Below are 14704 nucleotides of genomic sequence, written 5' to 3'. Positions count from 1 at the left end.
CCTAGAATGCTTTTCCTAGTTTTCTGTTCAGTCTACTTCCAATTGTCCCAATCAGTGCGGCTTCCACCACTCCTCTTAAAAGATTACCGCACCACAGCCTAGTAGATCTCATTGTCAAGAAGTTCTTTCTGATACGTATCCCAAATGTTCATCTAGTTTCTCTTACTGTACCACCCTACATAATCCCTTAATACTTCTCACTGTAGTTTATTCCTACTTTTCTTCCTCTTCCCCAGTTTCTTACTATAATTTTAGGGTACAAATGCAACAAGCTCTATTCAAATACAGTGACAGCAGCTACAGAGACAAAGTTGAACTTTGCTATTGTTAAATCTTACTAAATTTGAAGAGTCCATCCCAGGATCTGCAGAACTCTCTCCAGGGTTTTGGAATAAATGGACGAAGCCATTTGGGAATTGCCCCTGCATACATAGTTGTCTTAAACATGCTAAACATCAACTCCAGAGCCTCAATGTATTCCACAGTCTTCTCTGGGATGTTGTTTTCCAGGCAGCCCAATCGGGATTCATACAGAATAGTTGCCACACCTGCACAGGAGAAAAGTCACAGAATTTACAGTCCCTTCATTCTTTCTTTTTTTCTTTGAGTTATTTATGGTACAGAATGAAAAGGTAAAGGAACATAACCAAGTCTGCAAAAATATGGTTAATTAGTTTGACTAGCACTTACTGGAGATGGTTTAGGGATAATACAGTCCCTTATAAAACAGAGGGTAGATTAAATGACCTCCTTATGTGTCCTTTCTATGATAAAAGAAATAACTTTAACATCTCCTTTATCTCCTTTTTAATAGATGGGTCCCTTATTTGACTCATGTTTATATTTTCCATACTTTCTTTAAATAAAACTAAAACAAAACCAAACACATACACACATCACTTTTCTGTAGACTCTTAATTAGAGCTTTCAAGAATCTGGGGCAGAGTGGAAGGGTTGAGCACCCCCAGGGCCCTGAGGAAGCCGGCGTCTGTGTCCAAGAAAAACTCTACAATTTCATCCTCCACGAACCAACCCCAGGGACCTTCTACATGCTTCCCAAGATTCACAAACAAGGGAATCCAAGCGGACGCATCGTATCTGGCCATGGCACTCTTACTGAAGGAACATCAGGACTCATAGAAACATCCTCAAACCATTCATCACACAAAGGCTCAGCTTCCTCTAGGACACAATTGACTTCCTCCACAAACTCTGCAGTATTAACGACCTCCCTCAGAACACCATTCTTGCCACTATGGATGTCACCTCCCTATACACTAATATCCCTCACAATGACAGCATAGCTGTCTGCCCCAAATATTTACAAGACATTGGACAAACCTCATATCTACCCCAAATACATCGCCAAACTCATCCATTTCATCCTCACCCATAACCATTTTTACATTCAACAACACACACTTCGTCCAAACTATGGGAATAGCTATGGGTACTAGGATGGCTCCCCAATACGCCAACCTCGTCATGGGCCACCTTGAAGAATTATTTCTGGACAAATGAACTACGAAACCAATGATATACCTGAGATACACTGATGATATTTTCGTTCTCTGGACAGATGACTTAAACTCCCTTATAGACTTCCAGCACAACTTCAGCAACTACCACCTATCCATTAAATTCTATCTGGAATATTCCCATACAAGCATCAGCTTCCTGCATACTGCAATAAGCTTCAACAATGGAACCCTACACACAACTATATACAAGAAACCCACGGATCACCACACCTACCTTCATAGATCCAGTAACCACCTCAAACACACCAAGAAATCGGTTACTTACAACCAGGCACTCAGATACCACAGAATATGCTCTGAGGAGAAAGTCTGGGATACACACCTTAACACACTCAAAACTGCCTTCAACAAACAAGGACACTCCACCAGAAAAGAAGATTGCATCATAGAACAGGCCTGCCAAATACCCTGAGAGAACCTGTTTCAATACAGAAATAAAACCGCCTCTGACCACACACCCCTACCACTTGTCACTAGTGCCCCATATTGGAACCCATACGGGGTGTCATTGAACAACTACAACCCATACTCAATGGGGACCCATCCTGAAATAAATCTTTTCTGAACCCCCTCTTCTGGCCTTCCAACAACCCCCCAACCTCTCCAAGCTCATCATCAGAAGCAAGCTCCCCACAGGCCAGGGACACACCACCTCAAAGTAGCACCAGATCAAAACCAAAACAACAGATACAAAACCTGCAGACATACCTCCACTGCTACAATGATCGACACCCCCGACATACACCTTTCAAGATTCATGGGTACTACTACTCATGCCTATAGCAACATGTAGTGTACTTCATTCAGTGCACTCAATGCCCCAACAGAAACTATGTGGGTGAAACCAGACAATCATTACACTCTCCAATGAACTCACACAGGAAAATGATAAAAGATAAAAACACCCTATCATCTGTGGGTGAACACTTTTCACAAAGCGATCACTCTAGATCTAACCTATCAGTCTTCAACCTCAAAGGGAACCTGCACAACATTTCAAAAGATGAGCCTGGGAGCTTAAGTTCATAACTTTGCTAGACACTAAAAACCATGGATTGAATTGAGACACAGGATTTATGGCTTATTACAACAATCTATAACCCACTAACAATGCCTTCCCAGTTGCTTCCCACCACCACTTTCTTTCCTCCCTATGACAGGAGGGGTGTCAACAGGCCACTTCACTTTGAAGGATCCCTGGAAATATGTGTTAACTGCTTACGCTAAACAATCTGTTCTATCTTGTATTTAGCTGTGACACTCTAAGTTTCCCAGATCTGAAGAAAAGCTTTGTGTAAACTCAAAAGTTTGTCTCTCTCACCAACAGAAGTTCATCCAATAAAAGACATTACCTCACTCCTCTTGTCTCTCTAGTTCATGCAGTGTCAGTTAAAGAACCACATGAAACTTTAAAACAAAAAACAATAATTCAACCACTGCTGAAAATCAGATATTTGGGAAAGGAATAAAACAAATGTTTAAATGCACAAAAACAATGCTACATAACAGTTACACAAGAACATAGGAATCGCTATATTTGATTGGACTGGAGATCTATCTAGTCAAGTATCTTTGTCTCCAACAGTAGCCAGATGCTTCTGAAGAAAGTGTAAGAACCCCACAGTTAGGCACATGTAGGCACTGAAGAAAAATATTTTTCCCGGTTGAAACTGCAGACAGAATTTAGGCAGGCGCTAGTTAAGTGAAGCATTTGTAGGATCAAGCCCTCTGATTGTTTTAAATTAGCTTGAGTGTGGCAGTGGCAGTTTATGATAAAAAAATGCCTAATTATAATCACATGGTTTAGCATTAATTTTCTTTCCAGATATTATATGGTCTGTCTCTCACCTTCCATGGAATACTTGAAGAAAAGGTTGTTAACATTGGTCACGGTTTCCCCATCTTCCTCTTGACTCCTGAGCGTGTGGATTCTCTTAATTAAATCTGTGATGACTTCATTGACTCCTTCAGAGAAAACAGCCACATCCTTGGGTTTCAGGACCTTCTGCCTTAGTACACTCCTCATTTTTAGCCATTGCTCCCCTTCCCTAGAAGAAATAATTTAAAATATCTATATATAATTCTTCCTGGTAATCATTAGCTGGGCAGGAAGTTCATGAATTAAATAAGAGTCTCTCATTAGCAAGTGATAAACAAATTCATTGGTAAAACTGAAATCACTACTGGAAAGGTGTATAGCGGACACTGAAGTGTCAAGTAATATGTTCTTATGTTTCTTATTCTGTATTTACTACAGGTGGCAAGTCATTCCATTGTCTAATTCACCTCACTGTTACAGTACCCAATCAAGTTTGTAAGTTAATTAATGTGTACTGGTTAGAGCTTTAGGACTCTCTCAGTATTCTGGAAGTGCCTTCAGATAACTGTTTAGTCACACCTGCTAAATACATACAGTACCTGACCAACAAAACACGTCTGAGATTCTGGTTTTATTCCCATTAAAATAAAATTTTAAATATACATTTATCTTTGCTAATTTGTTTTCTTTTATACAGATTTGGTGCTTTTCTCCCAAAAACATCCAGCATAACCAGATTTCATGGACCACTGGTCTGATTTAATATACCAAATCCTGTTATTGGCATATCAAGCCCAGTTATGTTTATTCCAAATCTAGGGGAAGTTTTCTGTGAGAAAAGTTTACTTTCTGTGAGAAATGGTACTTTTCGAGACCTAACAACCTACAGTATGAGAAGTTCAAGACAGATCATTAATACATTAAAAATTACATAACTTAGAACAGTGGTTCTCAACCAGGGAGTACGCAGAGGTCTTTCAAGCGGTACACCAATTCATCTAGATATTTGCCTAGTTTTACAACAGGCTACATAAAAAGCATAGCAAAGTCAGTACAAAGTAAAATTTCATACAGAGAATGACTTGTTTATACTGCTCTGTATACTATACATTGAAACGTAAGTACAATATTATAGACCTGTATCACATCCCCCCGACCCTTATTCAGCTCTTTTCTAAGCTGAACAGTCCCAGTCTTTTTAAATCTCTCCTCGTATGGAAGCGGTTCTATACCCCAGTCATTTCTGTTGCCCTTCTCTGTACCTTTTCCAATTCTTATATATCAACAAGGAGCCATTATTTTGACTCTGGCCTATATTTTAACCTTGAGATTTTAGTGTAATGTGAATGTTAAATGCATTATCAGGCTTTCACTATATAAAGCCTTTTGCTACTGCAATTTTATCTCATCAAAGTAAGAGAATGGCTATGACTCACAAAAAGATTGGTTCCCTTTTACATAAACACATTACATCATTGATTACTGTGAATGCTCCACAAGGACAATTACCCTCATACACCCACACACACACACAAAATCATGTTACATGCAAGCTTTCAGAGGCAGATAACTCTTCTTGAATCAATCATATGCTAAATGAAAAAAACACCAGGCTGATTTATATGGTACTTCAGAAGAGTAACATACTTTGATAATATAAATTAAGAAGGGAAAAAAGTGACTATACTTACGCAGAAATAAGTCCTGTAGCTCTCCCTCTTAAATCTCTGTACTCTTGCCAGGATTCCATGTTAGCTCTTTGTGGAGTTCTACCTTCCGCCCGGAGCACCTGGGCAACCATGTCTCGATCTGCAATGGACACTACAAACTGTGGACCAAAGTGAGACTTGAAGATCTTTCCATATTCCTGAGTGTGTTTTTGCTGCAACATCAACAACAAATCAGAGAAGAAAAACATTATGGAAAAAAAAATAAAGGCAAAGGAAACGGATACTTTTGTTATAGAACATATCAATTTGCACTGACATAAAATGCCACTTAGTCTACTGAGGGGAGAGTTTGCAGTGGTAGCACTTCAGAAACAGAGTAAGTTTTTCGGGAGCAAACCATGCTTCTGAATATCAGCCATCTTCAAAGATATTTCATTACTTGAAAGACAGGAGTTGAAGACCAGCCTGATGATCTAGTGGCAGAACAGTGAGTAGTCATGTGTTGGATCCAGATCGAAGTCCCAAGCTCTTCAATCAAGCAATAGCTGGAAGTGTCACTAGAAAACATCATCACTCTTGAAAAACTCACTATGACCAGAAGGGGAGGCCACTGCTATGCAGGATCTTTGAGGCTGGAAAGACCCCAGACCTCCACATGTCACAAAGGGCTAGCTACACTGAATATTGAAGAGGTGAAAGGACTTGTGGAGTAGGGAAATGTGAAGCTCATGTCCAAAAGAGTGACACAACTGTTTCTTCCCCATATCAACCTATTGTGCAGTGCTCCATTATAAAAATATTGGTCTCATATAAAAGATCAGCCCTGAAAAGATCAAAACAAAGGATGGAAGTAAAGGGGGGTCAGAAGCATAATCATGAAGTAAATTTGTACTTTTTTGTTTTAAAAAGGCTCACGTGTCCCTCTCCAATAAATGGAGCAATTAGTGCGTTCCTTATTCTTTAAATATATGGAGATATACCTATCTCATAGAGCTGGAAGGGACCCTGAAAGGTCATTGAATCCAGCCCCCTGCCTTCACTAGCAGGACCAAGTACTGATTTTTGCCCAGATCCCTAAGTGGCCCCCTCAAGGGCTGAACTTACAACCCCTGGGTTTAGCAGGCCAATGCTCAAACCACTGAGCTATCTACTTAATGGCATTACCATTAGGGCTGCCAGCACAACAGCACTGCATTGAAATCTCCAAATTTTAGAGTAGATTTATTATGACAAACATCTCAAAAAAGACATATACTGTCAGGTGGTGGAAAAGAAGAGGTGGAGGATGTTCTACTTATCTAGTAAGATATCTCTGCTGAGTGATCCATGAATACTAGCTGGAGGCAAAGAGCAGGCAATTAAGAAAGAGGAATTGAGAAACATTCAACAATAAAAAAAAATACCAAAAAGATTTCCTAGGAGATTATTTTACAGAGCGATGCTCTATCTTTCCCAACAAATAGGAAAAGATTAACAAATTTCATTCAGAGATGGTCTTGAAATGAAGCACCCATCTCTCAGGAATTAATTTTGAATATATCGGAGGAGGGATTAGGAACTAAATGTAGGCCGAGGTGAAGCCACAAAACCACTTTAGGAGATACACCATTACCTCGATATAATGCCACCCGATATAACACGAATTTGGATATAATGTGGTAAAGCAGTGCTCCAGAAGGTGGGGCTGCGCACTCCGGTGGATCAAAGCAAGTTCCATATAACACGGTTTCACCTATAACGTGGTAAGATTTTTTGGCTCCTGAGGACAGCGTTATATCGAGGTAGAGGTTTAGTAGATATAGATAATAAAAATCCATTAGCAGGAGAGGTGGTGTAGAAGAACCAAGAGTTCTGAAGGAACTCAAATGTGAAATTGCAGGACTACTAACTGTCATCTGTAACGTATCATTTAAATCAGCTTCTGTACCAAATGACAGGAGGATAGCTAATGTGATGCCAATTTTAAAAAGGGCTCCAGAGGAGACCCCGGCAATTACAAACCAGTAAGCCTGACTTCAGTACCAGGCAAACTGGCTGAAACTATAGTAAAGAACAAAATTGTCAGACACATAAATTAACATCATTTGTTGGGGAATAGTCAACATGGTTTTTGTAAAGGGAAATCATGTCTCACCGATCTACTAGAATTCTTTGAGGGGGTCAACAAGCATGTTGACAAGGAGGATCCAGTGGATATAGTGTATTTAGATTTTCAGAAAGCTTTTGACAAAGACCCTCACCAAAGGCTTTTAAGCAAAGTAAGCAGTCATGGGATAAGAGGGAAGGTTCTCTCACGGATTGGTAACTGGTTAAAAGATAGGAAACAAAGGGTAGGAATAAATGGTCAGTTTTCAGAATGGAGAGAGGTAAATAGTGGTGTCCCCCAGGGTTCTGTACTGGGCCCAGTCCTATTCAACATATTCATAAATGATCTGGAAAATGGGGTAAACAGTGTGGCGGCAAAATTTGCAGATGATACAAAACTACTCAAGATAGTTAAGTCCCAAGCAAACTGTGAAGAGCTACAAAAGGATCTCTCAAAACCAGGTGACTGGGCAACAAATTAGCGGATGAAATTCAATGTTGATAAATGCAAAGTAATGCACACTGGAAAACATAATCCCAACTATACATATAAAATGATGGGGTCTAAATTAGCTGTTACCACTCAGGAAAGAGATCTTCGAGTCATTGTGGATAGTGCTCTGAAAACTTCCACTCAATGTGCAACGGCAGTCAAAAAAGCGAACAGAATGTTGGGAATCATTAAGAAAGGGATAGATGATAAGACAGAAAATATCATATTGCCTCTATATATGTCCATGGTATGCCCACACCTTGGATACTGCGTGCAGATGTGGTCACCCCATCTCAAAAAAGATATATTGGACTTGGAAAAGGTTCAGAAAAGGGCAACAAAAATGATTAGGAGTATGGAACAGCTGCTGTATGAGGAGAGATTAATAAGACTGGGACTTTTCAGCTTGGAAAAGAGACGCCTAAGGGGGGATATGATAGAGGTCTATAAAATCATGATTGGTGTGGAGAAAATAAATAAGGAAGTGTTATTTACTCCTTCTCATAACACAAAAAGGGGCCACCAAATGAAATTAATAGGCAGCAGGTTTAAAACAAACAAAAGGAAGTATTTTTTCACACAACGCACAGTCAACCTGTGGAACTCCTTGCCAGAGGATGTTGTGAAGGCCAAGACTATAACAGGGTTCAAAAAAGAACTAGATAAATTCATAGAGGATAGGTCCACCAATGGCTATTAGCCAGGATGGGCAGGGATGGTGTCCCTAGCCTCTGTTTGCCAGAAGCTGGGAATGGGCAACAGGGGATGGATCACTTGATGATTACCTGTTCTATTCATTCCTTCTGGGGCATCTGGCATTGGCCACTGTTGGAAGACAGGATACGTGGCTAGATGGACCTTTGGTCTGACCCAGTATGGCTGTTCTTATGTTAAGAAAATTTACAATCAGAGAATCAGGATTGGAAAAAATCCACCATCAAGAGAGCAAATTTAATTTGAGTAGTATTCCTTAATCTTCCACTATTGTACAGATGAGATGTTCAATTGCCTGTAATAACCTTGGACAGAATTAATCATTCTTTAACATATTGTACTATGTTCTTATAGCATACGTACATTCAGTTATACTCTTTATGGTGAGATTTATATGCTAGAATTCAATAAAGACAAATTTGGACTAAATTTTGAGGAGTGAAATCTAATGAAATAGGTGTTCTTTCCATAAATAATAGAAATAGAAGATAACTCTTCAGGGCAGGAATATTGCCTTCCCTTGTGACTGTACAGCCTCTAGCTCATCTGGGGACATTACTTGTAAAAAATAATAATAAAATAATAAACAAAATGGTGTTTTGTGCATCACAGGTATATTGCAGATATGGCTGAAAGGTCTGTTTGATATTTTATGTCACAAACCCATTAATTCCATTTTTGTTTCTTGTTACAATTATTAAAAATATCCTACCTTGTCTCCCTACTCCCTCATGTCATGCTGTACTTCACACACAACATTTGAATTGTCAGAGTCCAAACCCTTCCCCCATACCTTTATTTTCCTTCTCTCTGAACCTACGGATGGAACACAACAGCTCCAACTCCACTGAACTCAAAACTCTTTTCCTTTACCCAGAGTTGCTGTAGGCACTGCTGCTCTGGCCAATTAAATTCTGGAATCAGGTTACTGAGAACAGAACCTTCATTGTAAAAAAATGCTTAAATCCCCCCACCATATGTTCTGCATATGGAACATTTCTGTGTCTCAAAGAACATAATTTAAATAGCTGCAATGGTTACCCAGAGGTTTCAGATTAATTCATTCCTGATGTTCACTCTGTTGTTAAATTTAACAGGGTGTTATTAATCCAGTTACAGAGTATATGCAAACAGGCCATCATGATTTGTAAAGTAAAATGTTTTGTGAGACTCTAAACTGAATAAAAAATACATAAGATATACTGCCTCACACCTTTTTTTTGCAATTTTTCCTTCCACAAATTGTACTGGATTAAGGAGAAAATCCTGTATTATTATTTAGTGGTTGTGAAAAGTGGAGAAGCATATAGGCATGTATTACTTAGGATTTTTCCATCTCTAGTTTCTTTGATTATTGTTATTTTCAAAAATTTTCATAGCACTAACAAATATTTTAGTTGTTAAAATTAAAGAAAGCAATATATTGCAGAGTAGGTCTAACCCTGTTGTAATTTAATTTTTGTATGTGGCTCAGATGTCTATCTTGTACACACACAGATTATTTTTTGCTTTGTTTCTTTTGGGGGGGGGGTGTCAGTTGTTTTAAATGGCTACCAATCCAGTTAGGCCAAGAAATTCAAAAATAGAAGACTAAAGTTCAGCTGCCATTGACCTCACTAAAGATTTAGGAGTCTAACTCTACTCTATTTTTTAAAATCTGAACGGAAAAAACATATAATCTTTACTCTAAAATACAGCAACTTGTTTGAATTTGCCCTTTTTGCCTTTCCTTTCCCGGGAATTTTTAGTCCCTCTTCTCCATCCTGATTTTTGTTTCCTTCCATCTTTCACATTTCTATCCTGATAACCTTGTGTTTTCTCAGCAGTTGCCCCTTCCTCTCCCCTCTCTTCCTTTTTTATCTTCTCTGCTCCTTTTCCATTCCCAAGATCACACCTCTGCTGCTGCTTCTTAGACCTGGTCTACACTTAAAAAGCTTTAACTTACGGCACAACTTATGTTGTTAATGGGTGTGATTTTTTACCAACAGTTAAGCCCTAGCATAGATGCAGCCATAGTGGTATAGAGCCTTTATGCTAGTCTACCCTGAATTGGCGGGTAGAAATCGACCTCTCAGGGATCGATTTATCGCGTCCCATCTGGACGCGACAATCGATCCCCGAATCGACGCTCTTACTCCACCAGCGGAGGTGGGAGTAAGCGCCGTCGACAGGAAGTCGCAGAGGTCGATTTTGCCGCCGTCCCTACAGCGGGGTAAGTCGGCTGCGATACGTCGAATTCAGCTACGCTATTCACGTAGCTGAATTTGCGTATCTTAAATCGACCCCCCCCCGTAGTGTAGATGTAGCCTAGTATACTTTGTCCACCGAACTGGAATAAGCTATACTGGTATAAGCACTTTTACTCTGGTACAACTTCATCTACATAACAGGGTTTCTGCTGCTTGAATTGAACTATGCCAGCATAGTTAAGGAAGCAAAACTTTTAAGTTTAGACAAGGCCTTACAGGCTAGAGTGCATCTGATCCCTCCACCTATAACCCAAGGAGTTTGGTCACTCCCCCATCCTTATATCCCCAGTGCAGCCACAGTTGCAGTCTTTGCATTCTTCTGGAGAGGAAGGGGAAGCAGACCTGCTTAACCCTGGGCTACTGTAAAGCCGGTAATCAAATTTGATAGAAAATGAAGTATATGCTTTTAATTTTGCCTTCTTTAGGGGTGGTGTCTTCGGAGGGCACACAAGTCCCTTCCCTACTGCAGTGGTTTCAGTGTCCGTTCCCTCTTCTTCCTCCAAAGGGTGAAGAGCTCCTCTCTTCCTCTAACGTTTCCCAATTCAAGTTTTTCCCTTCTTTCTGCCCCATCCCTTTCTGTTCCCCTTCCCTCAATGTCTAACAACTCCACAACTTTCCTCTGACTGTCTCATGACCCACTGGATTTTGCCCATTTCAGCTCTCCTGCTCCCCACCGGCTTGACTCCAACAAGGGAAGGAGGGGACTTATATGACTGTTTTTTCCGCTACTGCTTGATGCTGCATACCTTTTCTCCCTTCTCTATATGGTACCTCACCACAGTCCCCACACAGCCTCATGTAGCAAGAGCAGATGGAGAAACCAAAGAGAATGTGACAAGGGATCAACCAAGGAAGAGAGAGAGGAAGTTTCAACAGCTGGTCTCTCACCTAGCCAGCAATTAAGAGCGAGCAAGAGAGAAACAAAATTGTGAATGGTGATCTAGCAAAGCTGGAGACACCACTGGAGAGCCCAGAATTCAGATGGAAAGCTATCCCCTGGTCAAAAGCCTGAGGTTAAGTTATTTTAGGCAGCAGGGATTCCTATGGTGGGTGTAACTACTGCGGGAAAATTCAAACCTATCTACAGTGACATCCCACCCTGTAGTGCAGAGGTAGGCAACCTAAGGCACGCGTGCCGAAAGCGGCACGCGAGCTGATTTTCAGTGGCACTCACACTGCCCGGGGGGCTCTGCATTTTAATTTAATTTTAAATGAAGCTTCTTAAACATTTTAAAAACCTTATTTACTTTACATACAACAATAGTTTAGTTATATATTATAGACTTATAGAAAGAGACCTTCTAAAAACATTAAAATGTATTACTGGCACGCGAAACCTTAAATTAGAGTGACTAAATGAAGACTCGGCACACCACTTCTGAAAGGTTGCTGACGCCTGCTGTAGTGTATTGTAATGGACCATCCTTATGTGATGCCTAAAGTCAAATGTTATCTAACAAAAAGAAACATTTGATCAGACAGTATTTTTTCTAGCAATAATTATTCTAAAGGGTCAATACTGTGTTACAAATGTCTGATTTTGTATCAGGCATGAAACCCCTTAAGGTCCTGTCCCTGAAAAAGAAACACAAGCTTGTATTTTTCATACAGTTCTTTATTTTCTTGAAATGCAGGTGCTCACCCTAAATCCACTTGTCCAAGGAAGATGCAGATGGGAGGGAAGGGAGTCCCAGCATAGGAAAGAGTGGCTGCTTAAAAAACAAAGATTGAAAAGAGGGAGTTCTTCTAAAACACATTCCAGAGGCTATGTCAGCAGCATGCTCTAATTATCGCACGTCTCTCCTGTTGCTCCTGGGAATTGTGCAAAGTGGCACGTTGCAGGCTGGGGCCTATCAAATGCGAAGGTGCAGGGCATGGAGATGACAGGTCCCAACCCTGCATTCCATCTTTGCTCTCTGACCCAGACAGACCAAAATGATGACCTATTGTCTAGGCTGCTCGTTCCACAGGCCAGATTGTAGGAGCCATGGGACTTCCCTTTAACCACCCACTCCAGACACTGGTCCTCTCCCACCCAAATTAAGTATCTGGCATCAGCATGTGGTACCTCAGCTGCCCTAACCTGTGTCATCGCTTGGCCCACCTCAGAGTGGTTTATCACGTCTGGGTGTGGGGCTTTAGTGTGCATACAACTGTGTGTGCAACATGAGTGAGCACACAGCCAAGCTGTGGCCAAGGGGCCCCCAAGCCTGCAGTCACTCGTTCCCCCATCCCTTCTTAGAAGAATCATAGAATATTAGCGTTGGAAGAGACCTCAGGAGGTCATCTAGTCCAACCCCTTGCTCAAAGCAGGACCAACACCAACTAAATCATCCCAGCCAGCGTTTTGTCAAGCCTGATCTTAAAAACCTCTAAGGAAGGAGTTTTCACCACCTCCCTAGGTAACCCATTCCAGTGCTTCACCACCCTCTTAGTGAAATAGTTTTTTCCTAATATCCAACCTAGACCTCCCGCATTGCAACTTGAGACCATTGCTCCTTGTTCTGTCATCTGCCACCACTGAGAACAGCCGAGCTCCATCCTCTTTGAAACCCCCCTTCAGGTAGGTGAAGCCTGCTATCAAATCTCCCTTCACTCTTCTCTTCTGCAGACTAAATAACCCCAGTTCCCTCAGCCTCCCCTCGTAAGTCACGTGCCCCAGCCCCCTAATCATTTTCACTGCCCTCCGCTGGGCTCTCTCCAATTTGTTCCCATCCCTTCTATAGTGGGGGGACCAAAACTGGACACAATACTCCAGGTGTGGCCTCACCAGTGCTGAACAGAGGGGAATAATCACTTCCCTCGATCTGATCTGCTGGCATCGCTCTTACTTCTTGCCCACTACAAGGAAGCCTCCTCCCCCGCCACTATAAGGGGTCCAGCCTAGGGTTACCATATTTCAACACTGAAAAAAAAAGGACACTCCACGGGGGCCCCAGCCCCACCTCCGCCCCTTCCCCGCCCCCATTCAAACCCCTTCCCCAAAGTCCCCGCCCCAACTCCACCCCTTCCCCTGAGCACCCCGCATTCCCCCTCCTCCCTCCCGCCCCCCGGGCTCCGGCTGTTGTTGCGCTGGGGAAGTTGCGTCGGCCCCAGCGTGCGGTGGAGAGTGGCGGGAGCCGGGAAAGTTGGAGCCCGGGGAGGAGGCGGCTGCGTGCTCGGATGCCGCCCGCCGCCTCTGTGCCCCGGCAGATCGCGAGAGTTGTAAGTTTTGCTGCAGCCATTCGCACTCGGGGTCCCCTTACCATGCCTCCCTATTTTCCCGGACATGTTCAGCTTTTTGGAAATTCCTCCCGGACGGGGATTTGAGAACCAAAAAGCCGGACATGTCCGGGAAAATCCGGACGTATGGTAACCCTAGTCCAGCCCAGGGCTGCCCGGGGGAGGGAGCGGGGGCAAGTGGGGCAATTTGCCCCAGGCCCCACAGGGGCCCCCACAAGAATATAGTATTGCAACTGGTTTTTAAGGCCCGGCTTGACAAAGCCCTGGCTGCGATGATTTAGTTGGGGTTGGTCCTGCTTTGAGCAGGGGGTTGGACTAGATACCTCCTGAGGTCCCTTCCAACCCTGATATTCTATGATTCTAACTTTTTTTTTATGGAAGGGGCCCCCAAAATTGCTTTGCCCCAGGCCCCCTGAATCCCCTGGTCCAGCCCCTCCCCTCTACACAACCACCCCATCCCATCCCACACGTGGGGTCCGTTCCCCCGCTGCCTGCCAACAGGGGGCGCAGGAGGGAGGGCAGCTGCCTCGGGGACGTGGGGGAAGCCGCGCCATTGGCTCCCTTCGGGCAGCGCGAGCCCCTTTAGAACGTTGGGGAGCCGCGACCGTTGGCTGGGTCCCCCCCCCCCCCCCCCCCCCCCCCCCCCCCCCTTGGGCGCCCCCCCCCCCCCCCCCCCCCCCCCGCCTCAGAAGGGGTGGGGGGAGGGTTTCAAATGGCCCGCCTGCTGCTGCGGGGGATGGCTGTGTAAACAGCTCAGCAGCGGCAGCCCCGCCGGCCTTCACGCTAACACACAGCCAGCGCGGGCATATGCACATAAACCGGCCCTGAGGGGCCCGACCCGTGAAGGGGCTGCATGCCGGGGGGGGTGGGGGGGGCAGTGAGGGAGAGTTAAGAGACAAAATGGTCTCTCT

The 14704-nt window shown here is 43.0% G+C and overlaps 1 protein-coding gene across 1 annotated transcript in view; it reads right to left on the bottom strand.

The window, feature by feature from the left end:
* The window catches only part of LOC117885095 (cytochrome P450 27C1), a 36567-nt gene that overhangs the window by 20461 nt on the left and 1402 nt on the right, over positions 1–14704 (bottom strand). Inside the window, exons 2-4 of the mRNA XM_034786244.1 lie at positions 5052–5242; positions 3390–3589; positions 339–548 (exon numbers count right to left, since the gene is read on the bottom strand). Coding sequence (XP_034642135.1) covers positions 339–548; positions 3390–3589; positions 5052–5242 — 601 coding nt within the window. The remainder of the gene's footprint in view (positions 1–338; positions 549–3389; positions 3590–5051; positions 5243–14704) is intronic.

This window comes from Trachemys scripta, chromosome 11 (genome assembly GCF_013100865.1).
Source record: "Trachemys scripta elegans isolate TJP31775 chromosome 11, CAS_Tse_1.0, whole genome shotgun sequence".
In the NCBI taxonomy this organism is placed as follows: Eukaryota; Metazoa; Chordata; order Testudines; family Emydidae; genus Trachemys; species Trachemys scripta.
The sequence above is the reverse complement of the archived record's forward strand: the minus strand, read 5'-3'. Positions and strand labels throughout refer to the sequence as shown.